This window comes from Struthio camelus, chromosome 4, assembly GCF_040807025.1.
Source record: "Struthio camelus isolate bStrCam1 chromosome 4, bStrCam1.hap1, whole genome shotgun sequence".
Lineage (NCBI taxonomy): Eukaryota > Metazoa > Chordata > Aves > Struthioniformes > Struthionidae > Struthio > Struthio camelus.
In genome coordinates, this window is record NC_090945.1 from 76,473,412 (window position 1) to 76,494,691 (window position 21,280).

Genomic DNA, 21,280 nt, shown 5'->3' on the forward strand with positions numbered 1-21,280 from the left:
ATCCTCACAGCATCAACTCCTCTCCACCTTAGCATTCCAGGTTCATAACCCCCAATTCACTGGCACATATGGCACTGTCTTCTTCATCTCTCCTTCCCCACCTGGCCAGACTTTCAGTGTTAAAATTCAGTAAAACCTTCCTCTTCCCTGTCTAGCCCCTCTTTTCCCAATATCTTTTTAATTTTACTTCTCAGATTCTGCGGTCATCTGTCCACAGTCTATTTTCAGCACCCAATCGCCATAGTCCCAGGGCAAAGAACACACCTTTGTTAGTCTTTAAGAAAAAAAGACCCAATAGTCAACCAGCCTCTCTCCCTATAAAAGCCTCCACTCTGCCTATTATAGCTAAATTCCCTTCAATTTGGCTTCTACACTCAACTGAGTCTGCAGTGAAAGATAAAATCCTGACCAAGTTTTCTATGCTCTGGTCTATCGTCCTTCTTCTGAGCTTTTCCGCAACTGACGTGTTCCGAAAATTATTGCCAATTCAACCAATTATATCTGTGCCCCGACTTCCTCATTTCTTCACCCACACACACACACACACTCTCATCCTCTGTCTCTACTCCAGTGCTGCATCTGGAACTACAGCTTCATCCCATAAACCAAATTCTATCCTTACCTCATTCAAGGCTTTCTTTAACTCTCTTTCCCCTCTGCTCCTCCATCACTATCACCCCCACCACCTTCACATCCACATTTAGATCAAATACTCCTTCCATGCCAGGCCTGCACCAGTGCAAGATCACAAAAACCAGACCTGCTCTATCAACTGCGCACTCTCCTTCAGCTCTTTTAGTACAAGTTTATGCTGTACAGAGATCCCAAATTTAGCAAACTAATAGAACTGGAACACAATACAGCTACATTTTCAAAGCGCGCCACCTACTCCAGCTATAGGTGCCTGTGTTGTTCAGGGACCCACTCTAGCCCTTCCCCTTGTGCAACAGTTTGTATTTGATAGCTCCGAGTGGTATATCCATATGTCTCTATTCTGATACTGCTCACAGATACGAGCTCAGCAGCTATATCACACTTGCGTAAAACTCCAAGACCACCTTTCTGTGCTCACATTGCAGTGGAACGATTCCACTGTTATATATCCTTTGCAATATGTTGTAGCTAGTGATTGTTTAAGACAGCAAATGTGCAACCTCCACACATCCATCCTCTTTCCCCGATCATCACTAAATAAACTTAAAGGCTAGTTACTCTGGATTGCCAGTTTGCCATTCCTCATTCACCACTGTATATTTTAGAACTGCTGACGGGGGTGGGGGGGAGTGCATAAGAGTGAAATTAGGTGGGAAAACTGTCTGATGACACTCCTTGTTACGAGAAGTCCCACCCTGAAAGAAAGCACTAGCAGTGAAATATTTTACCGAAGATAATACCTTCCAGGCTAGTAGGCTGTTCCTTAAACCGGGATTTAACTAGTCGAGTTCTATTTAGGACTCGACTTCTCTTAAATCAGGCTTACCCTGAATCCTGTCATCAAAAACCCAAATAAACTGCAGGGACAAAAGTGGAACTTGGATCACTAAAAGCTTTCAGTGGCCCAATCAAAAAGTAAGTTGAAAGCTCTCACAGTTAGCAGCCAGTACTGAGCAGTAATATACTCAAAACGTATCTTAAGAGACAGCTGCTTTAAGATGCAAAGGAAAGAACAGACTCTTCACCATCAAATGAGTGACAGTTTTTTCCTTAACTGTACTTTATTATTTGCATTTTAGCTCTGCTTTTCTTTGCTTTCTTCTCAAAGCAAAAAAAAAAAAATGAATATGACAAGACAAAGGTTACCTTCCCCCAAACTGTAGCGGATTCGTACATCCCACGCATACATTGTTTCCTTGTTCTCAAATCCCAGCATCACAACTTGAGAGAGACAGATGATTGCAAGCGTGTGATTCAAGCCCTCATAGGGGAGCCCAGGATCCAAGCCACAGATGTCTTCTAAGGTCACGCTGCTCCTCTCCTTATGCCCTTTTGCTCGTTCAGATTTATCCTTGTACACCAGCATGAGCAAACAATCTAAAAGAAGCAAAACTGTCAGAGAGGATGAGGCAGAACAGAACACAACACAATTCTCAGTACTCTGATTCAAAATAAAAGTGCTTTTGACAATTGGAGGGTCAGTCTGATCAAGAACTCTGTTTCCTCCCCCACTAAGCAATTCACAGCCCTCACATGCAGAGAATAAATATTGAAGGCATTTTTCAAGTGTAATCTGCAGGGTCAGAAACAAGAAGGCAAGTAAAAACTCTTCCCAATTATTTTACTTTTCCAAAATCCAGTGATTTTCCAGATAGCCTTCTGCATCTGGAAGATAACTGACTGATCAATTCTGAACATTAGCAGTTACTCTATGATAGCTGTTCACATTATAAACACTAAAGCTGAGAGACTATTGTCATCTATATTTCCATTAGAACATATTGAACCACATATGAAATTCTCACAGTAGTTCACAGATTACTCAACTACTAAATGGTGAGCAGGCTACATGGCCAGGGAGATTGTTAGTGTCAGCTCAGGTTTCCTAGTTAAATGTTACACAGTAGCTATTGCTAAATAATCATTATGTGCCATACTTACTTTTTTTAGTATTTGCTTGTGCCACCATTTGTTTTTAACCCCTTCCTGGAGCTGTTATTACCCAGTAACTATGCAATGCAAGAAAGTAATCCAAATGTCACAGTCACACGGAAGAAGGGCATTTCATGATCAAACGCAAAGGGCAAGGAGAGAAAAAAAAAAAGCACTCCCTCACCTTTTGCATTTGATAACAATAGCCTCTTCCTCCAGGGTACCTTCTTATCATATAGCACTCAATTCTAACTGAAATTAACAGTAAATATTGAAGTTATAATATCCATTGCTTAAGCTGATTTACACACTGCAAAGGAGAAAGCCCTGTGTGCTCCATTTAGTGAATGTTGGGGTGGTGTGCTCTGAACCCTGGCAAGGGGCCTCTACTGTGAAAAGGGCTGGCAAATCTCCAAAGAGGTGAAAAATGACGGAAGGATTGAACTGCCTGTTAACTAAAGCAAAACTCTGCATGCATTCCCAATTGTTTTCTTGCACCTGTTAGCAGAAACAGCTGCAACCACGAGATTTAAGGATTCCATAATACAGCTGCCTGTCTGGAGAAAGAAAAACTAAGATTTACAGAACAAATAAGCAAAACCTTGGGGGTTAGCTAACGTGGCTAATTTAAATGGCTATAATAAAAATAGTATCTCTGAGAAATAAGCTATATTATCTGTCAGTAGATTTCCAAAGAAAGTTCCCCTCCCTTCCTCCCTTCAAACTTTGTTTCCTCATGTTAGAAATCCAGACCCATACTCACATGTCTAAATATGAACACTAGGACCAACAGATGCCCATTCAGGGAGGGAAGTTTAAGAAATTCAGTCAAGATATAGGTTAAAATAACTATTTAAGACGCTAACAAGTTAACTGCAATAACTCAAGTAACAAGGAGTTGGGTCTGAGGTTCACTTATTAACAAAAACAACAAGTCTGCCAGCAACAACCTCAGAATGATTCCATAATCCATCCCAAAGCACTGTGGATTCACGTTTTGTAAACGTGGGCAACAATTAGCCCTGGAAATACATACTTCTCGGGCCAAATATTTTCCCCTTTAGAAAAAGATGGGCTTCTTAAAACCTATTTTTCCCCTCTCCAGTAGCAAAACATCAGCTTTGAATAAAATCTTCAATTTTCCCTTCAAAAACACAGAAATTAAGTTTTCAACTCAAAAAATGCCACTTTCTTTTTAAACTGAAATATTTCATGTCAATACACTGATTCAAAATAACCACCAAACTTAACATGTCAACTTTTTTACAGCCACCCTAAGGGGGGGAAAAAAAATTTCTGTTTTTTTTGTTTTGTTTTGTTTTTTTTTAAGAACTCTGAACTGACATTTTAAACAGGAACCAAAAACGAATAGTCATGCCTTGGAACGTGGGTTTTTCAGTTGTTTTACTTCATATCTGGTCAGAACGCCCAGATTGCTTGAAGCTACTAAAACCTTCATTCTGAAGGTCTGAATTTACAGTCGCTGGCAGCGCTTCCTCCGGCCGCTCCAAACATCATAACCTGGCACCAGCGCGCGGGTTTCATCGTTGCCAGAAAAACTCCTGCCAGCGGCAGCGTTACGAGGGGGCTGCAGGGGTACATAGCGTATAACCTGCCAGGGAAGCCACCCCCGGGCTCCACTCAGGCAACAAGCAGTCTCCCACAGGCAGGGCATGCCCAGCATTTTGGGGGTGGGGGAGGCAGCACCCCGCCATTTGGCGGAGGGGAGGGGGGGGACGCCCCGCCATTTTGGGGGGCCGGTTACCACAGCGGGGGCGGCGCCAAGGCCGGCGGCGAAGCGCTGCGGCAGGAGCCGTTAACGGCCGCCAGCCAGACCCCCGCGAGCTGCGAGAGGGAGGAAACATGAAGCCCGGCAGCTTCTCCTGCGCTCCCTCCTCGCCTTTGCGTTCGTTACACTTCGGGGCTCTTTCAGTAGCCTCTATTTTTGGCCGCCTGGCCTCTTGCTAACTGAGCCCATAATTTCACACTCCTTCCCCCTCCCCCTTTTTTTTTTTTTTTTAACAAAAAAGAGGAAAGAGCAGCGATGGCTGGAGGAGAGCCCCGCTGAGGGCCGGGGCGCTCTCCTCCTGCGGCACCCAACCTCGAGGAGGGCTGTGTAAACTCAGCTGGCGCCTCGCTTTCTCTGGGGCCCCAAATGGTGCCTCCCCCTGGCCGGGCGGAGGAGGGGAGAGGGGGACAGCCGGGGAAGGCACAGCCTGGGCCCCCCCCCGCCGCTCTTACCTGCCACCGGGGACGGCTTGCGCAGCACCAGCCACCTACTCTTCCACTGCAACGAGAGGCAAAAGGACAGGGTTAGCCAGGGCCGGAGCGGGCTCCCTCTCCCCTCCCGCGGCAGCCCCTCGCGACGGGGGGGAGCCGGTCGGGGACCCCCGGCCGCGGCCCGCAGCGGGACCGGACCGAAGGGGCGCCGAGAGCGGGGACCTTTTTTCCATCTCTCAACTTGACGTGACCCTCCACCACCACGGAATCCGTCATCTTCAGTCATGATTCCGGACAGCTGCGCCCGGCTCGCTGCTCCCTCCCCGCGCTCTGGCCGAGGGGTCACTTTCAAAATAGCTTTATTAGGTCCCCGCACAGGCACAGGGAGCGAGGCGGGCGCACGGCCAGGGCGGCGCGGCGCGGCCCTCCCCGGCGCCCCCCGCCCCACTGGCCGGGGGCCGGGCCGCGGAGGGGAAAGGTGGCCCCAGGAAACTCGACGAGTTTTGTTTTATTGTGGTACTTTATTGCCTTGTTTTGTTTTTCTGGTTTTTTTTTTCCTCCGATTCGGATAGCACGAGACGGGGCACCCAGAGAGCGACGGCCCCCGCCAGGGCCGCCGCGACGGCGCTCCTTCGGCAGCTGAGCGCCGCCCACCCCAACTCCCGCGGCGATCCAGCTCCGGGCTTTGCGGCTGACCGCCGAGGGCGACCTGCGCCCCGGCTCGGCCGAGGGCCGGCGCGAAAGCCCGGACCGGATCCCCCGCCGCCCTCCAGCAGCGGGATCCGGAGCGGGGCCCGGGGCCGGCGGGCGAGACACCCCATTCCGTGCGTCTCTAAACGAGCGGCTTTGCCGTACCGCCCCACTCCTCTTTCCGAAAGCGTAATTACCGATCCCCTCGGCTGCCAGAAGACATTCAGCTAACTACCGCAGATAAAAATACTTTTTTTTTTTTGCTTTGTAATGCAACTGTCACAAGATAACAGCCCACTTGCACAGAACGCGGAGCTGCTACAATTAATAGAATAAGATGTGCTAATGATGTCCTCAGATTTATTTCAATGAGCGATGGCCTAATTAGAGTCCATTATTCCAAAAATACTCCTACTGCATCTTATTTGATGGTAATTAGTTCTTCAGCTTTTTTTAAACAACACCACAGTACATTTGTCTTTCAATAGTATAATAGAAGGGGTGGGTTTTTTTTTTTTTTAGATGTTTGCGTTTATGTCTCTCCTTTTAATTGGTCAATTTGCCTGCAATAACATGTAATTTAATAAAACCATCTTTAAGTGCGTTTCATAATGAATTTCAGGTGTGTTTGTTCAACTGGTTTTGCATCCTAATTCAATTTCTAGATAAATGTTAGGAAAATTCCCATCAGACAAAATTTTGCTAGTAAATTTATGCTGGATTTTCATTCTAACCAAAGTAATAAGCGCTTAAAGAGAGGAAAAAGTGGGGGCAAAATTACCACGGGGAATGCTCAAGAGAAAAGGCAGGAGGCAGAGAGTCCAGGAACATAGTACATAGGAACGATATCCTCAGGGCATGGACCCCTTGCTTAACCTGGAAATTTGCTTCCCTGCTTACAGCCACAGAGCTTAGGGAGGCTAGTGATTGGGTCTGAGGGGTTAACACAGGGCTATTCACTAAAGAGCAGATCCTCAAGTCATGAGGTTTAGTTCTACCAAATCAGTGCAATAACAATGGACAGAGAGGCTATTCTGAAAGCCACAAATTAAGTTTAATGCTTTCAAAATAGGACAGTTAATATCAGCTGCAGATTTGTCATACAGGCCTTTCAAGACAGTAAATGGACTATTTCATCTGTGAACATTCCACATATTTTGAAAAAGGATTTTATTGATGTATGGCTGTTGCAGCACACTGGTATGAACAGCATGCGTTTTGAGAACAAGAGAGCTAAAAAGCTCTATGCAACAGAAGCTGTCAGAGCCACTAACCTAGTAGTAGTGTGCTATCAAACAGCCACCCTCTTTGCAGCAAGGCTGGAAGAATATAAACAACACAAAACCACTAGATTAAAAGCATACTTGGTGCGGGTGGATATTAATTTCAAAATGAAACCAAAGTCACAGAACAGCTACGGCCGTGCAGAGTGGCATAAGCTTTGGGTTGACACCTATTAGCAAGGCACAACAAAAGTTATTCCAAATGAATCACTCCCAAAGAGAGTAAATACTTCCCTCGTGATGACTGAGCACGTCTTTCATCAGCAGGTACGGTAAGTCTTGTAAAAGGTGGAAGTCCTTTCACAGCGTTAACCGAGCCAGCCTCATACTGCAAATGGCCAACGAGATAGACCCAAACAACCTGTCTTCAGATTGTTTTGGCATCAGGACCCCAGAGTTGCATCTCAATTTTTCAAATGCCTGTTTAGTGCTTCAGAAAAATAAAGCCTTCATTTTTAGTATTCACAGTATTTGTAACTGAAAATCAGATCTCAGCTTTGCGACTCAGGCTTCTCCACTCCATATTTTCTGTCTACTGGAAATTTTGTGCGACACTTGCATAAAACTGGGAACACCACTAGCAGAAATACATCCTTATGCAGAGCTTTTCAGACACTTTCCTGAACAGAAGAGTATTATTTAATTTTTCACCAGCCCTCAACCCTACATAATGATTCATATATTTAATTGTAATCATATACAACACAGACAAAGTCCAAGAAACAGACCACAGACATTTTTATTAAACAGTTTACATAATTTATCTAGATTAACATTGTTATATCTTTGCCCTTACACAAATTCAGTTTTTGGTTATTTTTCCTTACAAAGTTTCTTTTAGCTACAGAAATAATTCACCACAACTAAGAGACCCATGAAGATACTGCTGGTACTACCAGAAAATACGTTTCTGAGCCTCCAATCATCACCTTTAAATTCTATATCCTGAAAACTAGCTTTGCCTGAAACACTTAAGACAATTCAAAAATGTTCACTATTAGAGAATAAAAACATTTCACATCAGCACTTCCAAATATACATCACTGACATGGCCAAAGATTCCCTGTATTTAAAAAGTTGTAAGTTTCCATTCTTCTTTATCAGATGAGTCTTTTTTTTCTTTTAATATTAAAGCAGTTTCTGCCTTTTTTGCCAACAGAGCAGTGCACACAGCCACAGCCCTCAGCTATATATTGTAATAACTTCTTTGATTGTTCCCATAATAATTCCACGGTCCATGCAAGCAAAGCATTACGAAACTCTTCACCCCAGCCATCCATTTTAAAAATCTAGAACAGAACCCACCTTTCTGAATTATCAAAACAGTCAAACAATTTGTCAGAACAAGATCTAAGACATCTTTAAAACAGTGTCAAATTTAAGAAATATTTAGAAGTATTTATTGTCAAGGTGAAGTATTCCCACTGTTGTCCTCAGGATGAGGAGCAGCTGATAAGGGTCTGCAAAAGGTCCTAACTATAGCCGTCTGAAACCAGGTGCACTGATTTTCAGTATTTTTCAGTAATAAACTTTGTGCTCTCAGGGGGTGTTACATTAACCGTGCTGGAAAATTGCAGACCAAATTCAGCAGCACTCTGAAGCACAGCCCTAATTTTGTGTCAGTGGAACATAAAAATGTTCTAGCATGTTTCATTGAATCACAACCTAAATCCTCTGTTTTTTCCCCAGAAGTGGTTTGCTGCAGTTAGCTGGGGAGCAGCTTGATCTATATCACTCGGCTGGTGTCGTTCAACCTGAACTTTAAGAGCTCGCTTCCAAGGGGAAGGGAATTTCATTCTCGGTGCTCCTCCCTTTTCCTTTCTTCATGTTCTTAAACTCAGCTGAGGATACAAAGACAACGTTGTTATGGGCTGCTTATAAGGTCTGACACCTCCACCAGAAACTGAGTGAAAACACTCAAATAACTCTTTTCATGCACCCCACCAGGCAGACATCAACAGTTGTGGGTTTGGTAAACTTTTCTTGATATGTTTGTATATCACTAGGCCAAATAAAGACAGGCTCGTACACGGAGCTGTCCACAGCCCTACAATTCTAGATCAAAGACACTAACATCAGCTGGATTAGGCCTACTTTCAGGGGTCAGTTCTGAAATTGCAAAAAATTACTATGACAGTTTTCATATTATTTTATGATAAAATATTCACGCCAATTGAGTGAAACTGAAAGACTGCTGAACGTTGCTTGCAATGGTAGCATGTTTGTGTGTTCAACTTGTGCTTCTTCGGGGGGCTATCTTCTCGTTAATCCAGTTTACATAGTTGGTCACTCGCGTATATACTCCAGGTCTGTCGACTCTGCCACAGCCATCTCCCCAGCTGATAACTCCATACAGGTAAGAGATTTCATTTTTATCACAGGCCAGAGGTCCACCAGAATCTCCCTGTGTTAAAAATAAGGAAAGATTATCTAATTTGACAGAAAATAATTGGAAAAAGAGCAGTCAGAGAAAGTCCCAAAGGGAGACTCGCTGGAAAAGATAACTTATGTTTCTGACTTCTACAATGAGATTTCTGATGCAAAAACTTTAACCTTCTTGTAACCATGCATTAAATGGAGTTACAGGTATGATTAAAAAAAAATTCAATAAGAGCAATTTCTAAAATCAAACTTCAGTAGGCTAGTGCTTCCATATTCACTTTTTTAGTCCAAATCTCATATGCAAACATTCTGAATTACGATGGCGGATTCTTTTATTCCACATTAAACACAGGTATCAAAATACCAGATTTTGCCAAAGACACTTTTTGAAACACTCTTAGAATCAGATGCTTACTGAAGAGCATGGATGACTTGGCTCAGTTTCAATGGGAGTCAGTCAGTCCTTAGGGCTAACACTTTAAATTGTAATATAGATAGATTACATAAGGCAGAGAATATTTGAAGAGTTTCTCAGTGTATTGAAACCCTCAGAGATCACAAAAGTGTTCAGAGAGCTGTTGCATACACACACACATACACTTTTCCATGGAACTGTGTGATGCTGCAATTTTACATGGCTTGCGCCCACCGGCATGTGTTGAATGCGATGCTACTGAGCATTTAGCATGCCATTGAAATCATAAACCAAATTGTTTGAGACTAAGGAGAAATATCTATTTTCTATTTAAAAAGAAATTCCTTTGAGAGCAAAGCAGGAAGAAAAATTGTGTTGCCTTGTATTAGGAGATTTCTCTGACAAATGAGGAACATCAGATGCAGTCTTGTCTCTGAGATTAATTTACTTCTCAGGACCTTGCTTATTACTCCACATCTCAGAAGTTCTACTGATTGCAATTTCTGTATCAATTCACTGATTTAAAAAAAGAGTTACCAAGAAAAATCTTTTAAAATAATCAAGCAGAACACATTGTCTACTTGGTATTTATTGGTCTTGAAATATTTGTATACATATCACATGGTTTATAGATTAATTTCCTGAGCATACATTAAGAAAATTCAAAGGTCAGCTACATTTGTTGTGACATTAAGAGGTCTACGCTATTGCTATTTAGACCACACTACAAGTCTGCTGTCAAGGAAAAAAATTAATTATTGATTCACTAATAATGATTTCAGGTCATGAGCACTGTATTGCAGCAACATCTGTGACTCTAAATCAGTGTTTCTCAGACTTTGCAGCTCTCTTTAGACCTTTTGTCTTTGTGCAGCTCCTCTCTCCTTCATTCCCTCGTTCTTTACCTTCTTTCTCCCTCCTTTGTTCCTGAGCAGCTCTGTTTCTCCAGGGCGGGGAGTGAGAACAGAACTATAACACTGAATACTTGTATTACTTCCTGGGCAAAGTAATGAAAACTGAGCAAGCAAGGTAGTTCACAGTTCTCTAGCTAGTAGGAACTCTTGGAGCCAATAACCACAACCAGCTCTCATCTTGGCATGGAAACCCTGAGCCACTGCTGGCTGCTACCATTTCACCTTTCTTGGGACACTCATGATCTCTATGGGGCTCCAGCGCACAGTACACATTATATTCTTTACTTAATCCCACTGCCAAATATTAAACATGTGCTGGCTGTTCCCCAAATTAGTGCTAAAGGAGTGCAACCGATACCAACTAAAGATACAATCAAAAGTTTATCCAAGTAACAGCCTGGTCCTTAGTTTAAAAAGCAGTCTAATCTATCGCCACAGCAGCTCTGTCGCCTCATTCAGAGCTGGAGTGTGACACAACTCAAGAAGAATTGCAAAGCGGTAAGAAGACGAGGTTGTTCCATGAAGGGTGGGAGTCGTGAAATACAGTTTCCAACAGGCTGATACTCTACACTGTTAGAATCCGTCCACTATAATAACCTCGGTTCCTTCCCCCTCCAAGCCCCACCACTGCTCCACACCTCCCACCCAGGTGTCCTTATTTCCACGCAGGCAAGGGGCAGCAGCTACTGGCGCTGGCTCTGCAAGAGCTGCCAGCTGGCCACTGGAGCACTGCCATCACATTGCAATCTCCCAGCCACAAGCTAAGGCAACTCATCCATTGCATAGCTGGTTTTTATGAAGCTAGGAGGGATTTAATGCCTTGGAGGTTTTTGCTTCTCTGAGGAACTTAGTTGACAGTGAGCGGGTTAAAAAATTACCATGGAAGCAAACGCTATGGACACATCCGTTTCACTTCTTTAGGAAATTGGGCTAAGCAATTAGATGTCACAGTAATGTCAAAAGGAAGTATTGTAACGCTGCAGTATATCTTATGATAATACACATATGAGTCAGCTCCAGGCAGCGAATTCACATTACCTGGCAAGCATCAGACTTGCTATCAAAGTATCCAGCACAGAACATATTTTCACTGATTTCTGTTCCATAAACTTCAGGGCTTCTGCACTTCTCCTCAGGAATAATTGGTATCAGTGTTTCTTGCAGAACATCTGAATAACCAGACACATCTTTAAAAAATTCCCAGAGAGAAAAAAAAAGAAGTCATTTTCTTAGAACGTGAAGAGCGTAACATGGACATACAATGCAAAATACAACATACAAACATGCTTAACATCTCAGTGATGTTCATGTTGTGGATCTCTTTAGAAGATATTAGTTATTCTAAATGATCAGATCACTTTCTGCTTCTCCAGTCAGATTCCATGCCCTTTAAAATAGCACCATTTCCTATCCAGGCTTTAATCCACTTCAGGTTCTCTCATTTCCTAGAGATTCAGGAACACTCCCTCAGCAGTCCTGTTTTAGCCCTTCAGTCCACTCCTCTTTCCAGATGTGATATTTCATCATAATCTAATCAAAAGCTCCATTACCTTTTGTTACTTTTAGATCGCACAGTTAGATCAGGACTGTATTTGCTCTTGCTAAACCTCTTACCAAAGAGGCAGCAGGCTTCCCCGTCGTCCTTGCCTGTCTACACAGGTCCCTGCAGTCCCCACATCAAAGCAGCATGGTCAAGCCTTGCAGTCTTGAAATTCCCCATCTCACCGGGTGAGAAGCAGTATTTCCTTCTTTTCACCTTTCTCAAGCTGGACATTGCACTGTTTAGCCCCAGGTCTCACTGCCCCCCCCCCCAATAGGTGTTTCCAGTTTCCTGCCTGGTGAAGGTAAAGATCTCCTCTGTCCCAGACTTTTGTTTAAATTGACAGTGGTTAGTTTATGTTCATTCCTATCCACCTTGAGAAACCAGGGGTGGGATTCAGTTGACTCAATGCAGGTACGGACGGTGTTGGTACCTACAGCTAAGCTGCTTGCTGTGGGCTCCCCTTGCACTCCACAGAGACCTAATGAGTTGTCAACTCATCTCATCCTAAAATAGATGCAAACATTTGGTCAAATGAACCACACTCCAAACTCCAGCAACTATTAAGGATGTTCAGAATGACTGTTTCAGATGTTATATTGTAAACATCTAAAGGCAGGTAAAATGAATCCCACCAGAAGTCCCTTTGAAAGTATTTTCTGAAACCATAAATTGTATAACATATCCTTGAGCATTATGTTTTGATTATCATCATTTTTTTCCCCAGACACTGACTCTGTCATTTAACTTACTTTCATGCCTGTGTCCCCATCCAGAAATCTGACATTTGTACTGATCAGGGAAAACGGTGTTACTTTCCGGTAAGCAGATCGGTTGGACAAACTGGGACTTGACGGCACAACGCTGGCCATTCTTCTTCAGCTTAATCAAAACTGCAGAACAGAAAATAGAGGAGAAATAAAGCGACTGTTCTCTTTTTTTAATGGGATTGGCAGCAATGGGTCTCAAATACAACTTTAATTATCCCCTAAGCTTCTCTTAATTAAGATATTTCAATCAAAGACAGACAGACTCATCTCAACAGCACCTGATTTCACAGTAAATTGAAGGCTGAAACATTCAGCTCCTCCTCTTGAGGGAATATTTGTTTTATGCTGCACTCACTGAGTAGATTTTGCTTCACTGCCTTTGCAGAGAAGGGGGAAGATGGAGAATATGTATGCCTCCTCCCACGTTAAAGTTAAATAACAGTGACAAATCCACAACTTCAGCTGAAACCAGTGGGATGTGTAAGTGCTCACTGTTTCTGAAAGTCTGGCCACATGCCTAATTCCAGTTTGATTAAAAAATATAATTACTGAAAGAGCTGACGTAATTCAAACTCCTTGCTATCACTGAGTTCAGCAAAATTGAAGTTTTCAAAAACTAAGGAATGAAAAATTAGGGTATTTCAAACCACGCTTCAGAACATGAGAGAAAACTACGCTACCTCCTCAACCTTTACTCTGCCCTCACAGGGCTAAAAACAGCAAAATTTCTGGACCAGTCCTGACTGGTCAAGGGATTATTTGAACCATTTTAGCAGAGCTTTGCTTGTTTTATGAGAGGATTTCAGTGAGCTGGGTCTCTCTGGGTGATGTAGTGCTTGTCCTGAACCTGCATGTGTGACCGTTGCACCTCACTGCGCTGGGGGAAGGATGGGTCAGTGGTCAGGCAAGCTTGTGAGGAGGGAGGTGCACATAGTCTAACAAGTGTAAATACAGAGTTATATGGCATCATGAGCTTGATCCTGAAGGGAGACAACAAAAGTAGCAGAAATGCTGGTCCTCTGTAGAGAACTGCCTGTGTTTGGCAGCAGAGCACATGAGGGGACTTTGTGTTTGGTGTAACAAGGCCAGTTGTCTGGTTTGGGCACACCACTCAGAGGTGGCCGAGCTGAGGCAACTTGGGCACGTACATTAGCACTTTATATCATGGCTTTCAGAAGCTGGAGGTTTTCTGAGCACAGTTGTGTGGAAAGCAAGAGATCCCACTGGATAATCTTATTTCTCTACTGGCAAGGTTCTTTGTTTTTTGTGGTACATGTAAACAGTATCTCACAAAGTGAGGAGCCAACACAAAGTGCACTTCAGCACTCAACAGCTTGCTCTTCCTCGCCTTCTCTTCCCCGCCAACTCTGCCCACTTCCAAGTCCTCTTTACTTCCCAGCAAACACTCATGTGGTGGTTTGTTTCTTTTTGAAATAGAGTTTCAGCACCAAACAAATCTTCTGTTGCATCGGTAGAAGTCACTGACCGGGCAAAACATGCCCCCACATTTTATTTTCCTCCAGATTTCTGCCTGTGATCAGGCTTTTGTTTTCAATGGAGCTTGTCTTAGGATCTCCATCTTCAACCAGCCCCAGACTTGGACACTGCATATCTGTGAGACATGCCACATTTCAGAGCAATCAAAAGATTTAGGGGATCTCAAAGTGCCAACTTGGATTTACCTCAGGCTAGTTCAGAGCAAAGTAGTGCCTCAAATCAAGTTCAATTCGTACTACTATGACAGAGCTCCCACCATCACATCATCTGAATGCATTTTGCTATACAGTTGGAAATATTCACCATCCAGGAGCAAAAAAGCCAGCACATTCCTAAGCTAAGATATCCCTATACAGCTCATAGACAAAGTGCTCACACAGCTTGATACCCCAGGGAGACATGCCAGCTTCCATAAGAGCAGATCAAGAAAAAACGAAGTGAGTTTCTCATCTTTTGTCATTCTGACTAATGTTATAAGGTCAATCAGAAGGGCATTTAACTTTTGACTGATAAGGCAGCTGATTTTTAAATCTCTCTTTAGTGTAAAAAATGATTCTTAGTAACCTAGCTTTTTGGAGCAGATGGGGCTATTATATTCATCTAGTCAGATCCTCTATACAATGCAGACAATAGAATTTTTCCAAGTAATTCCTGCATCAAGCCCACAGTTTTTGGTTCAGTTGAAAAAGACGCCCAATCATACAAAGGCTTGAAGTGATGATGAATGTGCCATACATCTAGGTAAATTGCTCCAGTGGCTAATTACCATAATTATTTAAAATTTGCAATTTATTTCTCATCTGAATTTGTCTAGCTTTCAGATGCTGTTATAATTCTCGTAGAACCCTCTGCTATCAAAAGCCTCTCTTAATGTCTCTGATTTTTCCACTGTGAAGGCAGAACAACTGAAATAAATAAACTAAGTCCGCTAAACAGAATATAATATTGTAAGAACAAAAACACTTACCAATATCATGTTCAGTAGGGTTGAACACCGAATACTGAGGATGCAAGATATATTTCTCTATTTCAAATGTTTGTGTTACATCAGTCGTTCTATTAAATATATGCTGACCCAAAACTACTGTAATAGTGGACTTTGGTGGACTGAAACACAAAAGAAAGAACAAGCAGTTCTGTAATTAACAGGACAAGTAAAATCTAATTTCTAGTGGCTGTGTGTCCCGTGAACTGTAATAACCTCAGCTTCCCACCACATCCGTTATATTACCCTCTCAAAATACCTATCTGTCTCCTAGGGTCCCTACCTACTGCTGGTGGGGAAAAAGAGGACTAGTCTTATAAGGACACCCAGACTCTGTGGGTCCTGATTAACCTGATTAAAGGCTGCAGCTCCTTGACAGAAAGAAAAGGCAAACCAAATATACCACTGCCCAGCTACTGGCAGTCCAACAAACTGCAGTAGGGGTTGCAGGCATCCTTGTACCAGAAATTTAATTACCTCTCTGCCAATCTTGACCAGACTTTGCCAATGAGTATAAACAATGAGGAAGAAATGAGAGACCAGAAAACTAGTCAGTGGCAAATTTCTCTAGGAAACTAGGCTTTTAAAGATATTACAGGCATGGGTCAAGATTTTAGAGGTGCTGGCAAATCAACAACTCAGGAAGATCTGGGCAGCGTTCACCTAATAGCTTTCACCACTTTGGCGCCGAGATTAAATCGATCCGTGTTACGTCTGCTGTCTAGAATCACAAAACACTCAGTGGAAAAAGGTCTCAACAGCACACTGATCTGATGGGAAAAACCACATTCAGAGGAGATTTTGGTTTTTGTAATTCACACCATCTTTCTCAGTTATCAACTGCTTACTTTAAAAAAACCACAGTACTCTTATATCCAATGTCCAAGGATGGACAACTAATAGGAACCAGTACAACAGTTGGGAAGAAAGGGAAATTTCAAAAGAATCAGGAAGTGTTTGGAAAAGTAGTAAACTCTCCAGCTTTGAAAATGATGGAGTTCAAACTTTGCTCTTGCTTTAAAACCAATTTGATCGGCACGTGCCTAAGTCTACAATGAACTTAGTTTGCAGGTGTCGTCAACATCAGAAAACTTCTATGTTTTATTATCCATTGCAGGAGTAGGAAATATCTGCTGTCATACATCATTAACGGACACAGAGTGATCAACACTACTAAGTTTTCCTAGTCGTCTCTGTGTTTGTGCTCATTGCCATTGCCTGTCAGATACAAATACACAACGGCTAGTTTACCTAGATGAAAAATTCTGACTAACTGCAGTGCACAGAGAAGGCAGCTCTCCTACAACAGCAACTACGCTTATGATTAACAAAGGAAAGCTCAAAGTTTACTTCTTTTTAATGACTGGGAAAATAGAAGACAATAAAAGATTCTTCAATGAACATGTAAGGCCAGGATTTTCTCCGTGTCCTTACAATGTAAGCCGACCCCTTTGAAAATCAGATTTGGGGCCTGTAAAACAAAGTGGAAGTTTCCTTCTGGGACAGTACTTAGAATAAAGGTACTAAATGGTTCTACTATGACTATCTATGAATCAATGGTGATTTATTCAGGAAAAGAGGGGGGGAAAAAGGGAGGGGTTACAAAAAACAAAGAACACAAAAAGTTAGCTGCACAGGTATCTATTGTCGCCTAGCGGAAAACTGTTGAAACTGTGGCTAACTCAGAGGTACTACCCATACAGAAGAACGCAAATTACAGTGCAGCAATTATGGAAAATCTGTATGTATGAAACCACCAGCTGGAAGTGGGTGGAAATGTCCTGAACAGCTGCCAAAGTTAGTAGCTATTTCACAACATTTAAACAACAAATGCATTGTGGCTCGAGCTCCAAATGCCTGAGTACAGCATTCACAGCGGTATTATTAGCTCTACAAGCTATCAGTGTATGTATTCTGGCATGAGGTTTTCTGTTTCTCTTGGCTTCTTCACGATGCAAAGGAACAATGGGTGTGAAATGATGTAATATTTTTCCCATCACTGTGATCAAACTGAAATCAGGAAAAGTATTCAGCATTTGTGGAAAAATAAATATTTCAAATAAAATAAGAGCTATAGCCAACATTTTCTCCAGTGTCCTACAGCTGGAAGAAAAAAAAATCTTTCAAGGAAATTTGCCTCCGAAATCCCACCAAAATTCAACAGTGGTTCAATTCTACCCTTTGGCTCTTGGAAAAGCTCAGCCCACTCTATTTTTGTCAGCCAACAGTAATTTATTGCCTCTAATAAACCATTGCTTGGCTGTTTCAGCCTTTTTGAATAACACACAGCAACGAGAGTAGTCATCTTTGTTATACCTCAGAGCAGGCATCACACAGCAACGAGAGTAGTCATCTTTGTTATACCTCAGAGCAGGCATAAACATGCAACCAGGTAACTGAAAAGAAGCTAAATACTTTTACCCCTCCCTAGATACTTATGTGTGCAAGCTCCTGTTCTACATCCTGCCATTCTTAGACCCAGCACTACCTTATTCTTTTCATCAGGTCACTTAGCTTCTTTAAGACTACTTAAGGAACAAGATAAAAGCTAGCGGGAGAACAGGTCTCCAAGGTATTTGTCAGCTCACGAATTGCACTCAAATTGCCCATATCTGCTTTAAAACATTGGCCTTCTATAATCTCATCTTCTTTTTTGTGGTTGCAATTCAGGCTTGTTGTGATTCACAAGCAGGCTGTGACTATGAGGAGGGGACCTACTGTCATACTAATAGATGAGTTTACCTGTTAGCAAAGCAATGTGCTGCTGAGACCACCCAGCAAGTCTGAATAAGGCTTCCAGCACAGAAACTCTCTCCAATATATATAGCTGCTGTCCAGGGATGAGATCCAGGCAAAGATGAAGATCCCCCAACAATCCTGGGTCTTACAAAACTTCTTTTTTTGTGTCTTCTCCCACATGGTCTTCTGGCAATTGCAAAAGTATCCACAGTATCTGGAGCTGGTGGCCTCCTTTCCTTGCTTGCTGAAATATAAAGAGATACGGTATCAGACTATAAATCCTAGTGATTTCTAAGGACTGGAACTTCCATAGGAGTCTTTCAAATAAAGACTCATTAGATTATCATTAAATGTTCACATGCAACTGAATCTCACTCAGGAGAGTGGCGAGATTGAAACCTATATCTCTGCCAAACACTTTGGCTAGACATATATTAGTACAAATTAAATGCGCCTGGGATGTATAACTGTTTCATTAACCAGTACAGATATAACCTTTATTACTGGCAGAGACACAATGCACAACACAGCACATCTTCATTTTCATATACTGGTCTGAGCTTTGTCATTCTAATGGCAAGGACAAATATTAATGTCATAATCACATGTGTTAATGTCATAAATCACATGTATTTGAATCATAAGTGTGGAATAAAAGGACTGCTTTATACAATGACTTTTCAGATTATGACTGTTCTAAAGGCCTGCTTTAACATTAACAACAGTTAAATATTGATCAAGGTGAAGAGCAGACCTCTTTAGTTTTTGGAATTAATACACTTGACGTCGTATGCCGTCAGGATGCAGTCCTCTGTTTACTCACAGAGGCCCGTTCCCTCCTCTGAGCCTACTTCCCTGAGTAAGGACAATTTGTATCAAAGCATCATTCATTTCTGAAGTCTTACATGTTCTAGCAGAAATTCTGGTGCTCTTGGGATGACTGTGGTCACTAAACTGTGAAAGGGGTAGTGTGACACTACTGTATTGTAGGAAAAAAAAAATCTCATGTTGTATCATGACTCCAAAAAATGCAAAAGCAGCTTGTTGTGGTCATTTGATTTACTGCAAACAGTAAAATATTTAACATTCTGGGAACAGTAGAATATTCAAAATTGCACAGTGAAAACTTGTTTTCGTATCAATAAATCTTCTCCATTAATTTATAACAGGGATTTTAAGACAACCTTTACATACCACAAGATTGAACGTTACAATATTCCCAAGACAAACTGTTGTCCTTCATGATGTAACACCATGGTTTCTCATCATCATCTGGATTTCTAATTAATTCAAGGGGAGAATGAATTACAAAGCATTAACCACAATGTTGTTCCACACTTCCTAGATGTTTTCTGCTATTTCTCTTGCACCATGCAGAGGACTGAGAGGACAGCCAAGCGCTGAGCCATCCGAACCTGACCTAACAAAGCTGCCCCGAATAGCCTCTCAGTAGGGTTACTCATGCTTACAGCTAAGCTGGTTGAGCATATACTCAGAGGCCAGATTTCTAAGGTTCTTCAGGACCCAAAATGCAGGCACATGATTCAATGCCAATAAAATTTTCCTGCAAGTATTTGGATGCATGAGCCTGTTCACATGGTTTAACTGCAGCCCACACTGAGGTACTTTAGCAGATTTCAGCTCAGCTATTTTCAGGACTAAATCCCATGGGAGTGATTCCTTTTTGAGCTGAATTTTTTAAGTGAGGAAATTCCAACACAGGTAGAATCATTAAAAAAATCCGTAACAAGAATAACTAGCGAAAAAGAAGATGCTCAGGTTCACATTCCCTGGAGAGTCTGTGGAAACACAAGACAACCTAAAGAAAATATTACATTCCTCAAAAGCATTTTAAGAGAGAAAAAAAAATCAATTTAGCCCTTTTTTACTTTTGTGTGAAATGGGTCTTTTCACTTGATTCCACTAGGTTTCTCCATGACACAGCAAAACTGTCTTTGCCAGTGCTGCATAAGTAACCAGAAATTTGCCCAGTTTACTCATTCAAGAATACAGGGAAACTTTGACGACTGAGAAAGATCTTCAGAATAACCAAAAAAAAAAAACAGACAAGGTAGTTCAGGGCTCCAGATAAAGAGTATTCTAATTTCAATTGAACTTATCAGAAACAGTATCTATTATTTTAAGATTCTTCACTTTTTTTTTCCTTTTCAATCTGATTGCTCTTCAGAAAAAGATTAAAGCACTTTCACATTTTCAGAACTGAAGCAGCAATACAGGTTGAGTCATCTTCCACCAACAATGTTTCTAAATTAGACTATTTGAAGAAGGAGATATCTGCAGGATTATATAGTATAGCAGAGATATCCCCAGAAAGTGACAAAAGTGAAAAGCTTTTTTCTCAGCTCTACAGAATATGATAACATCAGCTCCTACACCATTTTATTCTTTGCATTTCAAATCTGCAAGGGAATACTGCACTGAAATGATACAAACCGAAGGGATCTGTATTTATCAGAGCGCTAAGTATGTGCCCAATAAATTGCCATGCTGTACAGGGATACTGTAAATCTCCTACTTCAGCGCTTGAATCAGGACCAAGCTTTGGAAAGCAAGCCAGTCTGCGTTAAGGGAGGGTATAGGGAACTGTTCTTTAGCTTCTTTTAGATCACAGAGAAGAAGGGGTACTTTGAGCACTCATGCTTTTCATCACCAGACAAATTAGGGAGTACAGTACATTCTGATCTTCCTGAAATTCTAGTTTGACTTCCACACACACAAAAAATAAATACAGATCAGCCAGTAAGTTATGGAGAAGCATCTAAACTTTACCATTTCTAACGTTTACTCGTCTCCAGAAATCACTCTAAATGGAAACATTTCCTTTATTTGTGAATATCCATCGATCTCATGAAGACCTCAGAGACAGGGGAAGCATAAATGAGAGAAAGCCTATATACCCTAAACCTTTGCATTATAACTGAACAGAAAGCTTTAGTAAAAATGTAGTCTCTCATCTGTGCAGTTCCATCAAAATCAAAATGCTGTGAAATCTTATTTCGCAAGAATTTTGTTTTGGAAGAAATCTGAGAAAGAAATTTGACATCCCATTTTGACATTATGTAAGTACAGTGTTTTGATTTCTCATTCTGAAATAACTTTTCATTTTCAAAAAATGGTCTTCTTTCATATTGCATATTTCACAATTTAAGAATTTGAAATAAAAAATTAACCATTTCAGTCTGCTAGTGCGTTTCTTTCTCCTTTTGAATATACAGTTATGAACAATTTCAAATTTTTT

The 21,280-nt window shown here is 41.8% G+C and overlaps 2 protein-coding genes across 13 annotated transcripts in view; both read right to left on the reverse strand.

Moving 5' to 3' along the window:
* The window catches only part of DOK7 (docking protein 7), a 71,889-nt gene extending 66,634 nt beyond the window's left edge, over nt 1-5,255 (reverse strand). For 11 of the 12 annotated variants that reach the window (XR_011141115.1, XM_068943464.1, XM_068943463.1 and 8 more), the window contains exons 1-3: nt 5,029-5,255; nt 4,828-4,873; nt 1,801-2,031 (exon numbers count right to left, since the gene is read on the reverse strand). Coding sequence is in view for 11 of the 12 variants with exons in the window: in XM_068943464.1 (XP_068799565.1) it covers nt 1,801-2,031; nt 4,828-4,873; nt 5,029-5,082 (331 nt within the window). In the remaining variant the exon portion in view is untranslated. Of the gene's footprint in view, nt 1-1,800; nt 2,032-2,770; nt 3,092-4,827; nt 4,874-5,028 lie in introns of those variants that run through there. The other variant, XM_009686181.2, reaches the window with a different exon arrangement.
* A 2,238-nt stretch (nt 5,256-7,493) lies between these two features.
* The window catches only part of HGFAC (HGF activator), a 43,821-nt gene continuing 30,034 nt past the window's right edge, over nt 7,494-21,280 (reverse strand). Inside the window, exons 9-14 of the mRNA XM_009686179.2 lie at nt 19,216-19,301; nt 18,025-18,265; nt 15,265-15,404; nt 12,783-12,923; nt 11,529-11,677; nt 7,494-9,183 (exon numbers count right to left, since the gene is read on the reverse strand). Of these exons, the coding sequence (XP_009684474.2) occupies nt 9,010-9,183; nt 11,529-11,677; nt 12,783-12,923; nt 15,265-15,404; nt 18,025-18,265; nt 19,216-19,301 (931 nt within the window). The 3' untranslated portion in view covers nt 7,494-9,009. The remainder of the gene's footprint in view (nt 9,184-11,528; nt 11,678-12,782; nt 12,924-15,264; nt 15,405-18,024; nt 18,266-19,215; nt 19,302-21,280) is intronic.